The 13,467-nt window shown below is 50.4% G+C and overlaps 5 protein-coding genes across 5 annotated transcripts; 1 reads left to right on the top strand and 4 right to left on the bottom strand.

Moving 5' to 3' along the window:
* Positions 1-36: 36 nt before the first annotated feature.
* EDB91DRAFT_1005951 (uncharacterized protein) lies at positions 37-355 on the top strand (the record flags this gene model as incomplete). The annotated part of the gene is made up of 2 exons (XM_041312315.1): positions 37-121; positions 186-355. Coding segments are annotated over 2 exons (255 nt in total), but the record flags the coding sequence as incomplete, so codon positions are not given.
* Positions 356-3,503: 3,148 nt separating this feature from the next.
* Positions 3,504-4,240, bottom strand: EDB91DRAFT_1343819 (uncharacterized protein; the record flags this gene model as incomplete). Its single annotated transcript, XM_041325794.1, has 3 exons — positions 3,504-3,698; positions 3,747-3,902; positions 3,959-4,240. The coding sequence occupies 2 exons, from the start codon at positions 4,238-4,240 to the stop codon at positions 3,780-3,782; spliced, it is 405 nt and encodes a 134-aa protein (XP_041182055.1). The 3' UTR covers positions 3,504-3,698; positions 3,747-3,779.
* A 2,332-nt stretch (positions 4,241-6,572) lies between these two features.
* On the bottom strand, positions 6,573-7,563 carry EDB91DRAFT_601757 (uncharacterized protein). The gene is made up of 4 exons (XM_041327836.1): positions 7,141-7,563; positions 6,960-7,019; positions 6,667-6,910; positions 6,573-6,615 (listed from the first exon to the last, which is right to left on the bottom strand). The coding sequence occupies exons 1-3, from the start codon at positions 7,370-7,372 to the stop codon at positions 6,732-6,734; spliced, it is 471 nt and encodes a 156-aa protein (XP_041182054.1). The 5' UTR covers positions 7,373-7,563; the 3' UTR covers positions 6,573-6,615; positions 6,667-6,731.
* A 3,174-nt stretch (positions 7,564-10,737) lies between these two features.
* Positions 10,738-11,059, bottom strand: EDB91DRAFT_1040112 (uncharacterized protein; the record flags this gene model as incomplete). The annotated part of the gene is made up of 2 exons (XM_041312866.1): positions 10,738-10,913; positions 10,975-11,059. Coding segments are annotated over 2 exons (261 nt in total), but the record flags the coding sequence as incomplete, so codon positions are not given.
* A 1,304-nt stretch (positions 11,060-12,363) lies between these two features.
* On the bottom strand, positions 12,364-13,330 carry EDB91DRAFT_1045414 (proline-specific peptidase; the record flags this gene model as incomplete). Its single annotated transcript, XM_041313189.1, has 2 exons — positions 12,364-12,622; positions 12,678-13,330. 2 exons carry the CDS (start codon positions 13,328-13,330, stop codon positions 12,364-12,366), a joined length of 912 nt encoding a protein of 303 aa, XP_041182052.1.
* Positions 13,331-13,467: the final 137 nt, after the last annotated feature.

Raw genomic sequence — 13,467 nt, 5'->3', positions numbered from 1 at the left:
TCATCATCCACGTTCTCCTCGGTGCATGTAAATAGTATGGAGAACGTCATCGCCATCGGCGCTGGGCTTGCTCTACGCGCCGTCATCGACATCCTGACCGACGATGATCAAAGACTTACCGGTGCGTCTTCTTAAAAGTGACAAAGTACTTATTATTATGGCCTACCTAATTATCGTTCTTCAAGGTACACTCGTCGGGCTTTGGGAAGGAATCGTGCTCTCGCATTTTCTCCATAAAAATCCGCGAAATTCCAATGATGCATATCTTGCTCTTGCTACTCGGTTCCTTATCGACTTTATGCTCACGAACTCGGTAGTCCGTTTTGCCCTCACCGGCGCATGGACACTTGTCGGGCTCCTCCTTGCTGACATAGCGCCCAGCGTTTGGCGTGATACAGGACTGAAGTATATGTACAGGGCGTTAAGAAAAGATTTCAAAGCGATGAGAAGGACCATGCCACGATGGAGGATCGAGAATGATATACAGGTCCCCAACATTTCTATCTCAAGTCCTGTCCCGGGCTTGTTCTCTCGTCGCCCACCATCCACTATTGTGTCCAGCACGCGCGCTGCCCCGCCCGCCTCCCCAGCGCCAATCCTACAGAGACCCCCATCGTCAGCCAGCGGAACCCTTTCCGAGACGAATACTCGTACCCGTGAAGTCCTTCTAGGTCCCTCCCCGGCGCTCATTCATATTGATGTAGACCCTGTTTTCCCTCCTTCGTCCAACCAAGACTCGCACTCTCAACGCTCGTCCCTCCTTTCTAACGCCTCTGATTCTGATCCTTCAAGGCACGACCCTGTATCAATTCCAGACGACGACCTGGCACGTACCACCGTGCCGCCTTACACACAAGAACAGGAGGAGGAGCAGGATCCAGATCTCAGCGTGCTCCACCTCAGTCCGCCTGTAGCCGCAGTCGAGGTAACAACCACAAACCTCGAAATCGTCTCCCCAACTCCTCGCGCGCGCATTGGAGCTCTACCTGTCATCCCAGATACCGAGATTGATCTTTCTGCCCATGCACGGCAAGTTCCACTACCAGAATCACGCCCTGCTTCCCGTGTGAGAAGCATAATCTCCGCCATTGGCGTGGGTGCGTCGAGTCAGTTCGCTCGTGCGCACCTCGGAGAGGCTGATTCGGACCGCGGGCCTGATCTTGGGAAAGTACATGCGCCATTCCATCAACGGGCGAGCTCGGCGGGGGTGTCGGGACAGGCACAAAATCATCCTACCTCTGGTAACCGGCCGGGTTCAACAGGGCACCAGCGCAGCAACTCGAGATGGGAACATTCGATGATTCGCCGCCCTGAAGAGACTATTATGCCCGCTGGTGCTGCTGGAACTGAGGATTTCATCGGCGGATTTGTCATGCAGGCAAACAGTCAACAAGAACCAGCACCGAGACATGAAGAAACTATTGTGCCCGCTGGTGCTGCTGGAACTGAAGATTTCGTCGACGGAATTGTCATACAGGCAAACAGGCAAACGCCCAAGCGCTCCGGTACGCCTAAAGCGCAGTCCGGCAGTGGCAGTGTCAGTGTGCGCGCGAACTCAGCGCTCGGGTTGAGCACGCACCTCTCCCCGTCTAAGACACCCACTATTCTCCCGAACCGAAAGCCCTCTTCCGAGTCAACACCCCAAACCAAACCGCCAACGCCAGTGCCCATTAAAGGGATGACCTTCTCAAAAACGCCAACGCCTGCGCCTCCCTCCAAAACACCAACGCCTGCGCCTCCTTCCAAAACACCCACACCTGCGCCTCCCTCCAAACCACCCAAATCCAGATGCACGAGCCCAGGTCTTACATCCGGCACAAACCGCACTTCTGGTCCCAACGCCGCCGATGCCACCGATTACGACCCTGCAAACCCCATTCGTCCCATGATCAGATCTCCAGCTACGGTTCCAGACTCAATTTTCCCGGGTCCCACTGGGCAGTATGATCCTTTCTATACCAGTCGCGATATTGAAGATGATCCGCCACCACCGTTTAAGGAATTCGAGTCGCCTGTGGGTCCGCCAGGGGAAAGTTTTGTGAGGGATGTGGAAGCCGATGGGAATGGGTCGGGGAGCGGAAGGGTCGTGGAGGATGACGATGCTGGTGCCGATCCGGCAGTTGCTGAGGTAGGTGTGGAAGAAGAAGGGCAGGAGGTCGCTCAAGAGGAACAGCAGGGGGCGGTTACAAACGACAATATCGGAAATGTGGATGATGTGGATGGAAAAGCAGCAGATGAAGGTACTGAAGAGCAAGAAAAGAGTAAACAAGACGGGGAGGGTAATCAAGGCGCAGGTATGGATGTTCAAGGAGCGGGTGATGATAGCCACACCAGAGACGGGGATGCTGCAGTTGGGGATGCCAGCCTTGCAAGCGGGGATACTCAGATAGCAGGCGACGGTACCCAAGTCGCAGGTGGCGATACCCAGGTAGCAAGCGGAGATACCGAAGACGCGGGCGGGCATACCGAAGACGCGGGCGAGAATAACGAAAACGCAGGCGGGAATACCGAAAACGCAGGCACGTTCAGCGCCTACATTAATTTGAACCGAGCTAAAGCTTTTATCTCCAGACTCTTCCCCCACACCAGAGCCAGTGACTCTTACCCCTGAACAAACAGAAACCGAAATCCACCGCGTTGCCTTCCTCCGTAAAGAAGTGGCCCGACTTGAGGCATCACGAAAAAAAATTAATTATTCTGACGAGAATGGCCTGTCCGAGAATCAGGCCCGTCTGAATGCCGTGAAAGGCAGGATTTCAAGAACTGTCTTTGCTGGTGCGTTCATGTTCCATAGCCGACCTTTATATTTCATCCTCTTACGTCTACTCATGATTACCACGAACAAAGACCCACCTGAGTGCCCACCACCCTCTTCCGAAGTCCCCACTCTTGGGAGGGGTGTTCCGGAGATCTGCAGCGTCATGACGGAGATGGTTGTCGATTTGCTTATTGAGCGACAGGACGCTGGCCCGATTGAAGTGATGGTCATTTCAAGTTCTCTTTGGAAAAAACCCAAGCAGGCGGCCATAGAGAGGATGTTGAAGGAATTTTTCACAGAGTGAGTTCTTTGTTTTGATAAAACTCTGCATATAAATGTGATGCTGACGCTGGTGCCAGGAACAAATTCTCGATTCGCACTGATCCTGCCATTGGACCACTCACGACTGTAATAATAGTGTAATCGAGGCTGTACGAGATACGATACCCCTGACAACGATACCCCCCTCCTTCCTAAGTGATGTACTTGATGTGCTCCCAATGACGGTGATGGCGAAGATTATACTTTGTTGTATAGAAGGAAGTTCCTTCTATTAATATTATAGTCTGCCTAGGGGAGACTACGCTTTGTTGTATCTCATATGTAACTGTAATCTATCCAAATTGTTATGGTGATCATCAAAGATGATAAACTGACTGACATTATTGACGATACGCTTTGATACGGTTGGCGATTGAAATGAAATGCGTGCTCCTACAAGCCTTGCTGTTTCGACCACACGTCATTCAAACGTGAATTCATCATTGACCAGAGGATATCATAAGTTTCCATCCTCTGATTCGCGCAGCAAATCAGCACATACTATCGCATTCAACGTTCTACCGTGGTAAAGAATCCTATCCTTGTATGTGAGGCCTGAAAGTATCTACGGGTTCGAACATACAAAATCCTCTGCAGTGATAAATAGTTTCATCCTCTAGTTCGTTCATTCTAATCTCTTGTCTGATCTCGTGTCAGTGATTTGTAGGGTGATCGCAGCTCCTATGAAAGTGAAAAAGGTTTATATGAGGGTTGTCGGTAATGCCAAGAGAGGTTCATCTGTCAGAGCCGCCCACTTGCAGTATATGCCCGCATATGCAACAAGAACGCGAAGCTCCTTGCTCATTACAATGACAGGATACAGCTACACATAGGGTCAGGACGAGATTCGTGAGGCTCGTGCAGGAACTGACCTCAGACATCAGTGGAAGCGGAAACCTCCTCGTGCTCTGTCCCCTCCCAGAGCTCCCCGGATCGGCGAGAGGGCGTTAGAACTACTGGGTCTACCTCTTCGTGTTCTGCCCCTTCCCAAAGTTCCCCAGATCGGCGAGAGGCTGCTAGACCTACTGGATCTACCTCTTCATGTTCCGCTCCAGCCCAAAGCTCTCCGGATCGGCGAGAGGGTACTGCAGGAATAGTAGCACCAAGGATAGAGGATGCAAGAGCAAGAGCAACCGTGAAGCGAGACAAGGAGGTCAACATATTACTAGTGAGATGAACCAAACAGACGTTTTTATCTAGACGATGTTGGGACACAGGAACTATGAATGCTTGAAGTCTTCATCCATTTTATACGCATGATATTGCTGCTGCGCAGTGCGTGAGGCCACGTTGACGACAAGTACAAGTCATGTCAAGTCGTTCTACGGTGGAAGAGTGCGAACTGTTCATCATCAATCAGACGACAACGGGCACCGTATCACTCTAAATCTTAGCGACGTTCAGTGCCGAAGAGCGTTAGCATCTCTGATTCGGATATGCTGAATGTTTGTCTCCATGTCAAGGGCTAGGCTACGCTTTGAAGGAGAGTTCCTATTGGGTGCAGAAACTATGCGTCTTTTCCTGACACTGTCACTAGCTTTGGGCGTTGCAACTTGAAAGGGAGGTACCGGCTCACCTCCAAACACGACCATGCCAACTCATGATATCCTGCACCGCGCGAGTGTTTAAATACACTCATCCTGTGTTTATCTCGTCGTGAGCACAGAACCAGTGCTGATGCCCGAGAGTCGGTCGTAGACTAGTCTCCGTAGTCACAGAATGAAAACAAACGGTCGTTCCTTGCACAGTCATTGTGACGACCATGAACGGAAAGAAGGACCGCGCTTGCTTCTCATTCGACACTATACAATGTTCTTTACATAGCTTATCCTTGCCATTGTTGTCAGTGGTCGGTAGCCATAATATTAAGAAAACCTTACATACCACATAGGAGTAGGAGCGTGAGAAATACTTCCTTCTTTAGTAGTAGCCCCTGTCGCGAAAATTCATTGACAATGATCATCATCATCAGCAAAACACTTTTTTCCCACCACCAAAAAATGGCTGGCCACAGCTTGGTCCCTTCTGTACAGAGCGGTACAGAGCCCACAGAGCAAAGTGATTTGCTGATGATAATGCCGACGAGAGGCGTTACTAGAAACCCGCAAGACACACCAATTAAGCCTCAGACTTGCGCGCCTCTTACGGCGCCCGTTCTAGTCTTATCGCCCCAGATGAGGCCTTCATGTGCACCGTCTTCGTCTTCTATGCATATGTAACGTGTTACCTCTTTCAGTGTGCAAAATTGCCTCGCCCCGGTGACCCCGGCTTCGTCTCAATCCTACGCTTCTAAGTACGACACTCGCATCAATCTTCCTTGTTGATCCTATCAGTCTACGTATGACTTTGTTTCTTCCAACTTTGATTTTCTCGTCTCATCCCCTCGAAACATACCTTTTCGTCCTACATTGTGTCCCTTGGCCATTGGAAGCTCTAACGAAGTAAAGACCAGCAGAAGCACATGCACACTCAGCTTCCAAGTCGCTGAACGTCCCGGTGGCTATCTCTATGAAGGATCCAGAAGGGTTAGAATGGAATAGATCGACAGGATGAAAGAAGTGATTTATGTAGTTCTGACCCAAGAAAATCAGCAACATCGAATCATGGTAGGGTATGATCATAACCTACGCCTTGCTGATGAAACTCCTCGAGATTCCTTGTCTCCATCCGCGCCGAGCCTAGCCTCTCCTACACTTCTTCATGGACCTGGTTCACCTTGTGTCAGGTCTCTTTCGAATTGCATTCTTGTCACTTTCTATAATTTCAGCATCCTCCTGTCCGTTTCCAGCGACTACAAACTTTCGGGTCGTCGCACCTTCTCCAGTTCTGAACATTTACCCTCCAACGAGCTACGCGACTTTTATATTTGAATGTTCAGGCCTTTCTCGTCGTATAGCGCAACGGACCTTCCAGCTCCAGGACCCCTTGCTCAACGCGACCGTCGTGATATTTGAAAGGACTGGAAGGCATCAATGAGACTCTAGGTACCAATGACTTGCGGCTACTTCCTACTCGGCGCTAGATATGCCAGGTGTTCCTAGCGTTGATAGTGCTAAAAAGCCTTCCAGTTCTTGTCCTGCTGCAGGACAAATATTTAGCTCGTGGTAGTCATCGTCGGCGCCTCTCTACCGCCTTGCCTAACTCAAGAAGCGACCGCTATGTATTGGGATATGGGCGGGGATACAAAGACTCGTTTCGCAACAGGGGTAATTAGTCATGAATGTGTTGATATCGTGGCAAAATGGCGCGCTGAACTTCTAGACGAACATCATTCTGATTTAACAACCTCCACAAAGCCAGCTGTAGAAATCTTTCAACACTGTTTTTCAATCCCTACTGCTAGTGCGATGCCCTCCATGAACAAGATTTTCATTATCAGTTTATAGCGGAGGGGGCCGGGCATAAAAGACTCTCGTCAACCATCCATTTTCTCTACTGCTTGCCTTTAGAATCGGAGATCTTCTCGTGAACGGCGCTTTGAAATAACAATCCTGGGACGTGCGTATATACAGGTCCCTCAGCGTGTTGAACAGCGGCTATAATTTTTATAGTAAGCACTCGTCAAGTAATCGTTCATACTGACTAACATCGCTTTGAAGTTATTTCCTCGTGCACGATCATTTGCCAAAAAGCTCCAGCAAATGGCGTCGCGTCAGGTTCGTTTGCCCTGTTGTTGGCTGCTGCAGTTAGCACAAATGGAAGCTTGAGGCCAAGTCGAGCGATCTTGTTTACCTCGGCTGGGCGATACTATCTGATGGATGCCAGTTTGCCAAAGAGCGCCAACGAGTGGCGTGATTTGAGATTCCGCCGCATTTCGACCAAGAGCGCGGACTACGAGCGGTCAGTTCATGGCACTGAGCGACGAGCAATGACTTCTTACCTTTACTTGGAATTACTTTGTCGTAGATGATTGCTGGGGTATCGGTACCGGTGGTGGGAACTACCACAAGAATCAGATAACAACTACGGGCGACATCTGAAGATCCACACCAGCAATGTCGGAAGAAACTTATTTACACAGGTGTTATCAATATTTTTCTGAGCCGGAATACAACACTGACCTGCGTCTCTAACAACAACGCGGGCGGCACACGAAATAAGAAGTACGTATAAAATGCAAATAAGGGATAGAATGTTGGAGTGCATCGCGAAACCGTTGCGAGAGGTATGCCCTATGATCTTGATGGAATAACCTATAGCTAGGCTGAATTTATAGCACGACCGCACGCCTCGTGCGGATGTGGGGCCCGCAGGCTTGAAAAAGCGATCGAGGTCTCTGCCAAAGGGCCACATTATCTGCGCTTCGGTGTTGAAGCGAGCTGCGAGTGCACAGCTCGGCTGCTTCGAGAGGTGTTCCGAGACTGAGAGCAGCTTCTCGGGCTACCGCAGTACCATAATTGCTGGGATGTCCAGAACACGCCTTGTTATCGACACAACAAGTAAGCGAATAATCAATGGGCCTTCTCCACTAAAAAGAGACGTTCGATAGTCTTCCTTGTTCCGCGTTAAAGACTCGTACATCAGCAATAAATCGGCGGCCTGTCTCTGGTTTATCAAGAAGCAGGACAGGTATGCCAATCTTGACACTCAGCAGCTGAATCTGCAGTTAGTACCTGTGATGTCCGGGGGTTAGCTAATGGTTGACCCGAAAACCAAGATGATCGTGGAGTGAGAACCAGTGTGGCAGGTACAAATATTTTTGTCCATATCACGAAGCACTGAAGTTGTGGGCCAAGTGGGCCGCGGATGTTTCGGTGCTCCGGAGTTCAGACGTACTGATTGTCCTGAACCATGTGTCATGGGTCGCATGCCCAGCACCCCGGCAAATCATATCTACGCACTGTCTCAACTCGAGCATCACAACGAGCACTTGAGCAGAGAGGGCCACAAAAACGTATTCAGGAAGTGATTATTCGCACAACATGAAAAACTATAAACTATATACAAAACAATACAGTACTCGTACTGCTTATCCGCGAGCGACCATAAATCAGAGCATAAAGAACAAAGATAGCGTATCCAGCAGTGCGTGGTATAGGTAAGGTATCAATGTCGTGGAGGCGTGATTGGTAGGGTACTTGTATAGTTGAATGGTCGACGTTGGACGTCGGAGATTTAGGATCCATATATGCGTAATATGGGTGTAGGGGTCGTGGTAAACATGAAGTATACTGGGGGTGAAAGGTGTCGTGATGTGACGTTCAACGGGCGTGTAACACGCGAGCATTTAAAACGTGATATTCAAAATAAAAGGCGTCGCCGTGTCAGTCCGGACCTTGAACTTGTTCCTACAACACGAGGCGTTAGCGTGAAGTCCCATAAAAAAAGAAGAAACGAGGAAATAACGACGATCTGCTAAAAGGCGAGGTAGAGCAGCACGAGAAAAAAAACTCACTCTTTTACCCAATCCACAACAACGGTTTTCAATTCACTTGATTTTCCGTTCCCCCTCCTCTGCTTGTTGATATACCCGACGAGCACTAATGGCTCTGCGTCGGGAGCATCTAGGAGCATATCCACAATGGCGGTCTGCACGAGGTCAACTGCTGCCGGGCCATCGATACCGGAAAGGGTGAGTTGGGGTGGGTCTGAAAATTCGAGGGGAGGATCTGTGCATAGAAAGGGAAGGGGAGAGGAAGATTCAGCATCGTGACCAATGCCAAAAGAAACCAAATCAAAAAAGTACCTTCATAGACCCTCCTTTCAACCCTCAATCTCACCCTCCCAAGCCTCTCCCTAATCCCATTCAGCCTCTCCACACTCAACGCACTCGGACTTCCCCGCCCCAGCCCACTTTCCGCCTTCGCCACGAGCCCCTCCAGCTGCTTCAGCTCCCGCATCAAGAACTCCCCGCGTAGCGACTCGCGCTCGGTTTGCTCAGGGGTGAGAAGAGTCGGCTCAATGGGTGTCGCAACCTCCTTAAAGGGCGGTGGCGGCGTTTCAGGATTGCTATTGGGGAAGTCGGGGTCTTGTGCCGTACGGACATGCCCATTTTTCGTTGTGTCCGTATCTATCTCCATCGTAGCCTGCGCAGGGACAATCGCATCCTGCGTTGGCCCATCTGGCTCTGTGCCACGCAAAGGAGCGGGATCTGATGCAGAAACTGCTAGGTTTTGCGAGTCAGGCCCTGGGGTTTGTGTACGTGCGGAAGTCTGCTGTTGGTCTTGGGGAGTAGGTTCAGGTGGAACGGGTGTGGCGCTCTTGGAAGGCGCGGGCGTAGTGTTCTTGGAACCTTTCTTCTTCCTTCCGCCTTCGGACTTTCCTGGTTTATCTTGTTTCTCATGGGCCATAAGAGCAGAATGTTGGTTGCTGGCGGGGTCGTCTGCATCAGGAGTGGGGTTCGGGAGGGATTTGTCGACGACGGTATTAGTGTTGGCACCCGGGATAGTATCAGTGTTCGATTGCTGAGATTTATCCATGTGAGATTGAGGATTGGTAGTCGTTGTCGTTGGAGCGTCAGGAGGGTCGGGTGTGGGTGTTTGATAGGGGTTCGCATGCGGGTTTTGGAAAGGTACAATAGATTCTCCTAGTGCCGACGGAGGCTGAGGCGCAACGCCTGAACCGACGGCGGGCCCATTCCCGGTAAATTCTGCTGCAAACCCACCCACGAAAGGTTCGGGTGCGCTCAGCTCGGCAGTAAATCCGCCTGCGAAAGCTGCCCCTCCAGCACCAAACACAGACTCTGACCTACCACCAATGATAGGCTCGGTTCTTGCGCCACCTCCAATCACTGAACCCACCACCGATTCGTCATTGTCATCAACATCAACATGTCTGAGCATTGAGGGCCCAGGGCCTGAGCCCGAGCGGTGGTGTCCCATTGTGTTGGGCTGCCACCCCGTTGAGCTTGCCTGGTGCTGAGTAGCATCAATGCCCACATCCAAGGTGGTCTTCTCACCCCGCGTGCGGCTCAATATACTCCTTGCGCCAAACAGGGAGAGGACACTGCCCACGACGGAGACCGGCCGTGATTCTGGCAGTGGCACTTGGTGAGCGAGGGCGGGTTCTGAGTTAGCGATGGTAGGGAGGGAGTTGATATGCGAGCGAGGCGTTGGGGAGATAATTTCGACGTTTGCAGTGATGATCTGACCTTCAGGTATAAATGGGGGAATGTCGAGTGCACTTAGCTCTGGGTCCTGCCCTTGTTCTGGCGAAGGTGAAGACACACTAACGTGCACCCAACTGTCGTCGTGGACCGTTATGGGGTCATGTCTTGAAGGGCCAGAGTCTGACAGGTGCGCAGTGCGTTGGGAGTGCATGTCAAAGGGTGGAAGACAGGTTGGATCGACGGTGGTTGAGATGAGTGCTGGCGAGGGACCTGGAATGACTTCGCGTACGCGACTGAGCTCAGAGTTCGTCTCGGAGAGGGCTGGACGGCCAGGATATGTCCCGGGTGGCGTGCGTCTCTTGTGTGTTTGTGGGGAAGGCGAAGCGGGAGCTACAACGCGGGTACTCGAAACGACAGATGATGGTGGACGGCGAGTAAACAAGCCTGGTACGGAATATTTCATGGAAATTTTCGGTACTTTCAAGTCATTCTTGATCTTCCATCGTGGAGTGGCCTTCCTGATAACCCTAACCTCTCTCCTTAACGCCTTATACACGTTTTTCAGTCCCGTATCGCGCCATACACCGGGCGCAACATCTGCAAGGAGGAGCCCGACCAGCGTCCACGCGCATGTGAGGGCGAACCGAGAAAGCGAGTGTGAGAGGTAAAGGTCAATTGCCATGCGCGTAGCAAGGGCAAGGTATGGGTCTTTTGACCTCGAGGAACGGGTACGCTTTGAGAGGAAGTGGGAGAGCACGACACCTTCCCAGAGTCCGATGAGTATGCCTTGGGATGGGGTTAAGTGGTCTATACACTTTAAAAAAAATAAAGACTACTGAAAACAAACCTATGAGTTTGTGATCATTGCTTGTTGCAACGTTGAGCACGACGCGCAGAGCGACGCCCGCCCCGATTGAAAGTAGGATTTCCATGTCTTTAGTAACAAATGCATACCGATGAACAACTGTATCATATTCCTTTTGTTGCATTCGGCAAATCCCGAAGGTGACTCAACTACTTTGATTACAGCTGTTTGCATAAAGGATGGTACTGGCGTGAAATTTTCGTTCAATTAGGAAATGTTAGACTTAGTGAAATTTTGCTCGTGTACGCTCATACTACCCTTATATTATCAGCTTCGCAACATGGGATTTCGCAAGATCAGTCGTGACGTGAAACTTGCAGCAATCCGACTCCATGAACGGAACCTTCTAAGCCTTCGTGATATCCTAGATTGCTGCGGATTTTCCAGACGTACTTGGTTTCGGATTTTGAAGCTCTGGCACGAAACCGGCGATGTCGTGGACCGTCAGCCTAACACAGCAATGCGTGGTCGTCTGCGTGCTCTCGATCATGAAGATATTGATTGCCTGCTTCGCCTTGTAAGGCAGAATCCTGACTATTTTTTGGATGAGCTCATGCACCTCCTCGCGACAAACCAATTCATATCTGTCCATTTCACGACAATCTTCCGCGAGCTCGAACGTGCTGATGTGAGCTACAAGAAACTCAAGCGCATTGCCAAGGAACCCAACGAGACTCTCCGTGCTGCGTTCATCACACGCAGGGCTCAGTATGATCCATCAGAGTTGGGATTTATTGACGAGCCATGTAGTAGGGATCATTAGTCACAGATTTTAGTTCCACGCTTTCGCTTTTTGGACATGGTCGGAGGTGGTGTAAGGATCTTCATGGGCTGGGACTGCTCAAGCTCGTCATCTTCGCCGTCGTCATCAGAGTCAGGTTCCTCTTCCTCCGAAAGTTCTTTCATTCGAATATTGTCCTCATCGGACCCATTGGAATCAAGGTCACTGTCATGCTCTAGCAGGCTCTTGTGTTTTTTGTAGGCAGGAATAGTTATAAACGGCATGATGATAATGAATTACAGGGGATGTGAGTGTACACGAGCAAAATTTCACTAAGTCTAACATTTCCTAATTGAACGAAAATTTCACGCCAGTGCCATCCTTTATGCAAACAGCTGTAATTATATCTTTCGTCTCGCTCAATAATGTAATTTACAATAGTTCTATAACATTAAATCGTCAAAATTGATGTAGAAGTGATTGACCCGGAGGTGATAGCTCAGAGCTGATGCGTGACGGTCATGTCTGTGACCTGGGTGATCACTTGTGACATTTGTGACCGACTGAAGCCTCGACCTTCGCCGAACTCATGGAACGGGGGAGTTCAATTAAATTCACGGAAGGCCCCCTTAAATAACATTTTACAGGATTCAAGGATACGCCAGGAATTCGGCCACCACTTGAAAGTACCTCCCCTGGTCCTCCTCCTCCAGGAACGGCAAGTGACGCTGCGAGAACTGTGCCCATTTCACATGAGGAATTCTGTGGAAGAAAGGACTGACGCAAACGTCCTGCGCTTCGTCATTTGCACCGTTAGTGAGGAGGGTGGGGGTTGTGATTGTGTGTATCTGCTCCAGGCACGACCATGGCTTCAGCGTGCCCGTAATGGTAAACTCTGATGGTCCAACCCTACCAACATTAACGATTAGCAGATGTCAGAAAGGTACGTCGAGACATCACCTACATTGTGCTGTACACGGTGGGATTTTGTATCATGGATGCAAAAGACGTCTCCAACTCCTTTGGCCAGGGGGTCCTGCATATGTGCTTTTCATAGAATACTCCCATTGCTTCTTGATACTCAGGGCTGTCCGTCGTCCCTTCTCTCTCGTGCTTCTCCAATGCGTCCCGCACATCTACTGGCAGCGCGTTCAGCAGCTGGCGAGTGCTTTTTTCCCATAATGCCATGGATGGGGCTCCACTGGTGAGGACGAGGTGTTTGAGACCCACCGGGTGTCTGTGGCTGGCATAATGTGCTCCTAACATCGCTCCCCAGGAGTGACCAAGAAGATCAAAGTCATTCTGCACCCCAATGTGGATAAGAAGATTGTCCAACTCATCCATGAACAGATCGACTGTCCAAAACTCTTTGGGTTTCTCCGCCATGCCTTCAAAGGCAGACATACCAATGCCGATCTGGTCGTAAAATATGACGGGGATGTTGCATTTGTTGTGGATTTCAACAAGCGGAGTCATATAGTCATGCGAGATGCCAGGGCCGCCATGCAGCACGACGAGAGGGCGTTTACCTGCAGCGAGATCCCCAACAATTTTGTACCAAGTCTGGTACGTGTCGTCACCGACTTGGAAGTTTATTGTGCCTGTAACTTCAGCCATTAGAAGTTCAATGTACGGGGCGATCTGGGGGAGCGACCTGACGACCATCGAACGTCCAATATTTTATACACGAGCTCATCAACTTGGATGATTCCGGTTGTTTCCATTGCCTTGAATGAAACGGCGGTGTTTGGCTG

The sequence above is a fragment of the Suillus paluster genome, assembly GCF_016628075.1.
Source record: "Suillus paluster strain FC165 chromosome Unknown EDB91scaffold_5, whole genome shotgun sequence".
In the NCBI taxonomy this organism is placed as follows: Eukaryota; Fungi; Basidiomycota; class Agaricomycetes; order Boletales; family Suillaceae; genus Suillus; species Suillus paluster.
Note: the sequence above shows the minus strand (reverse complement) of the source record. Positions and strands in the feature narration are given on the sequence as shown.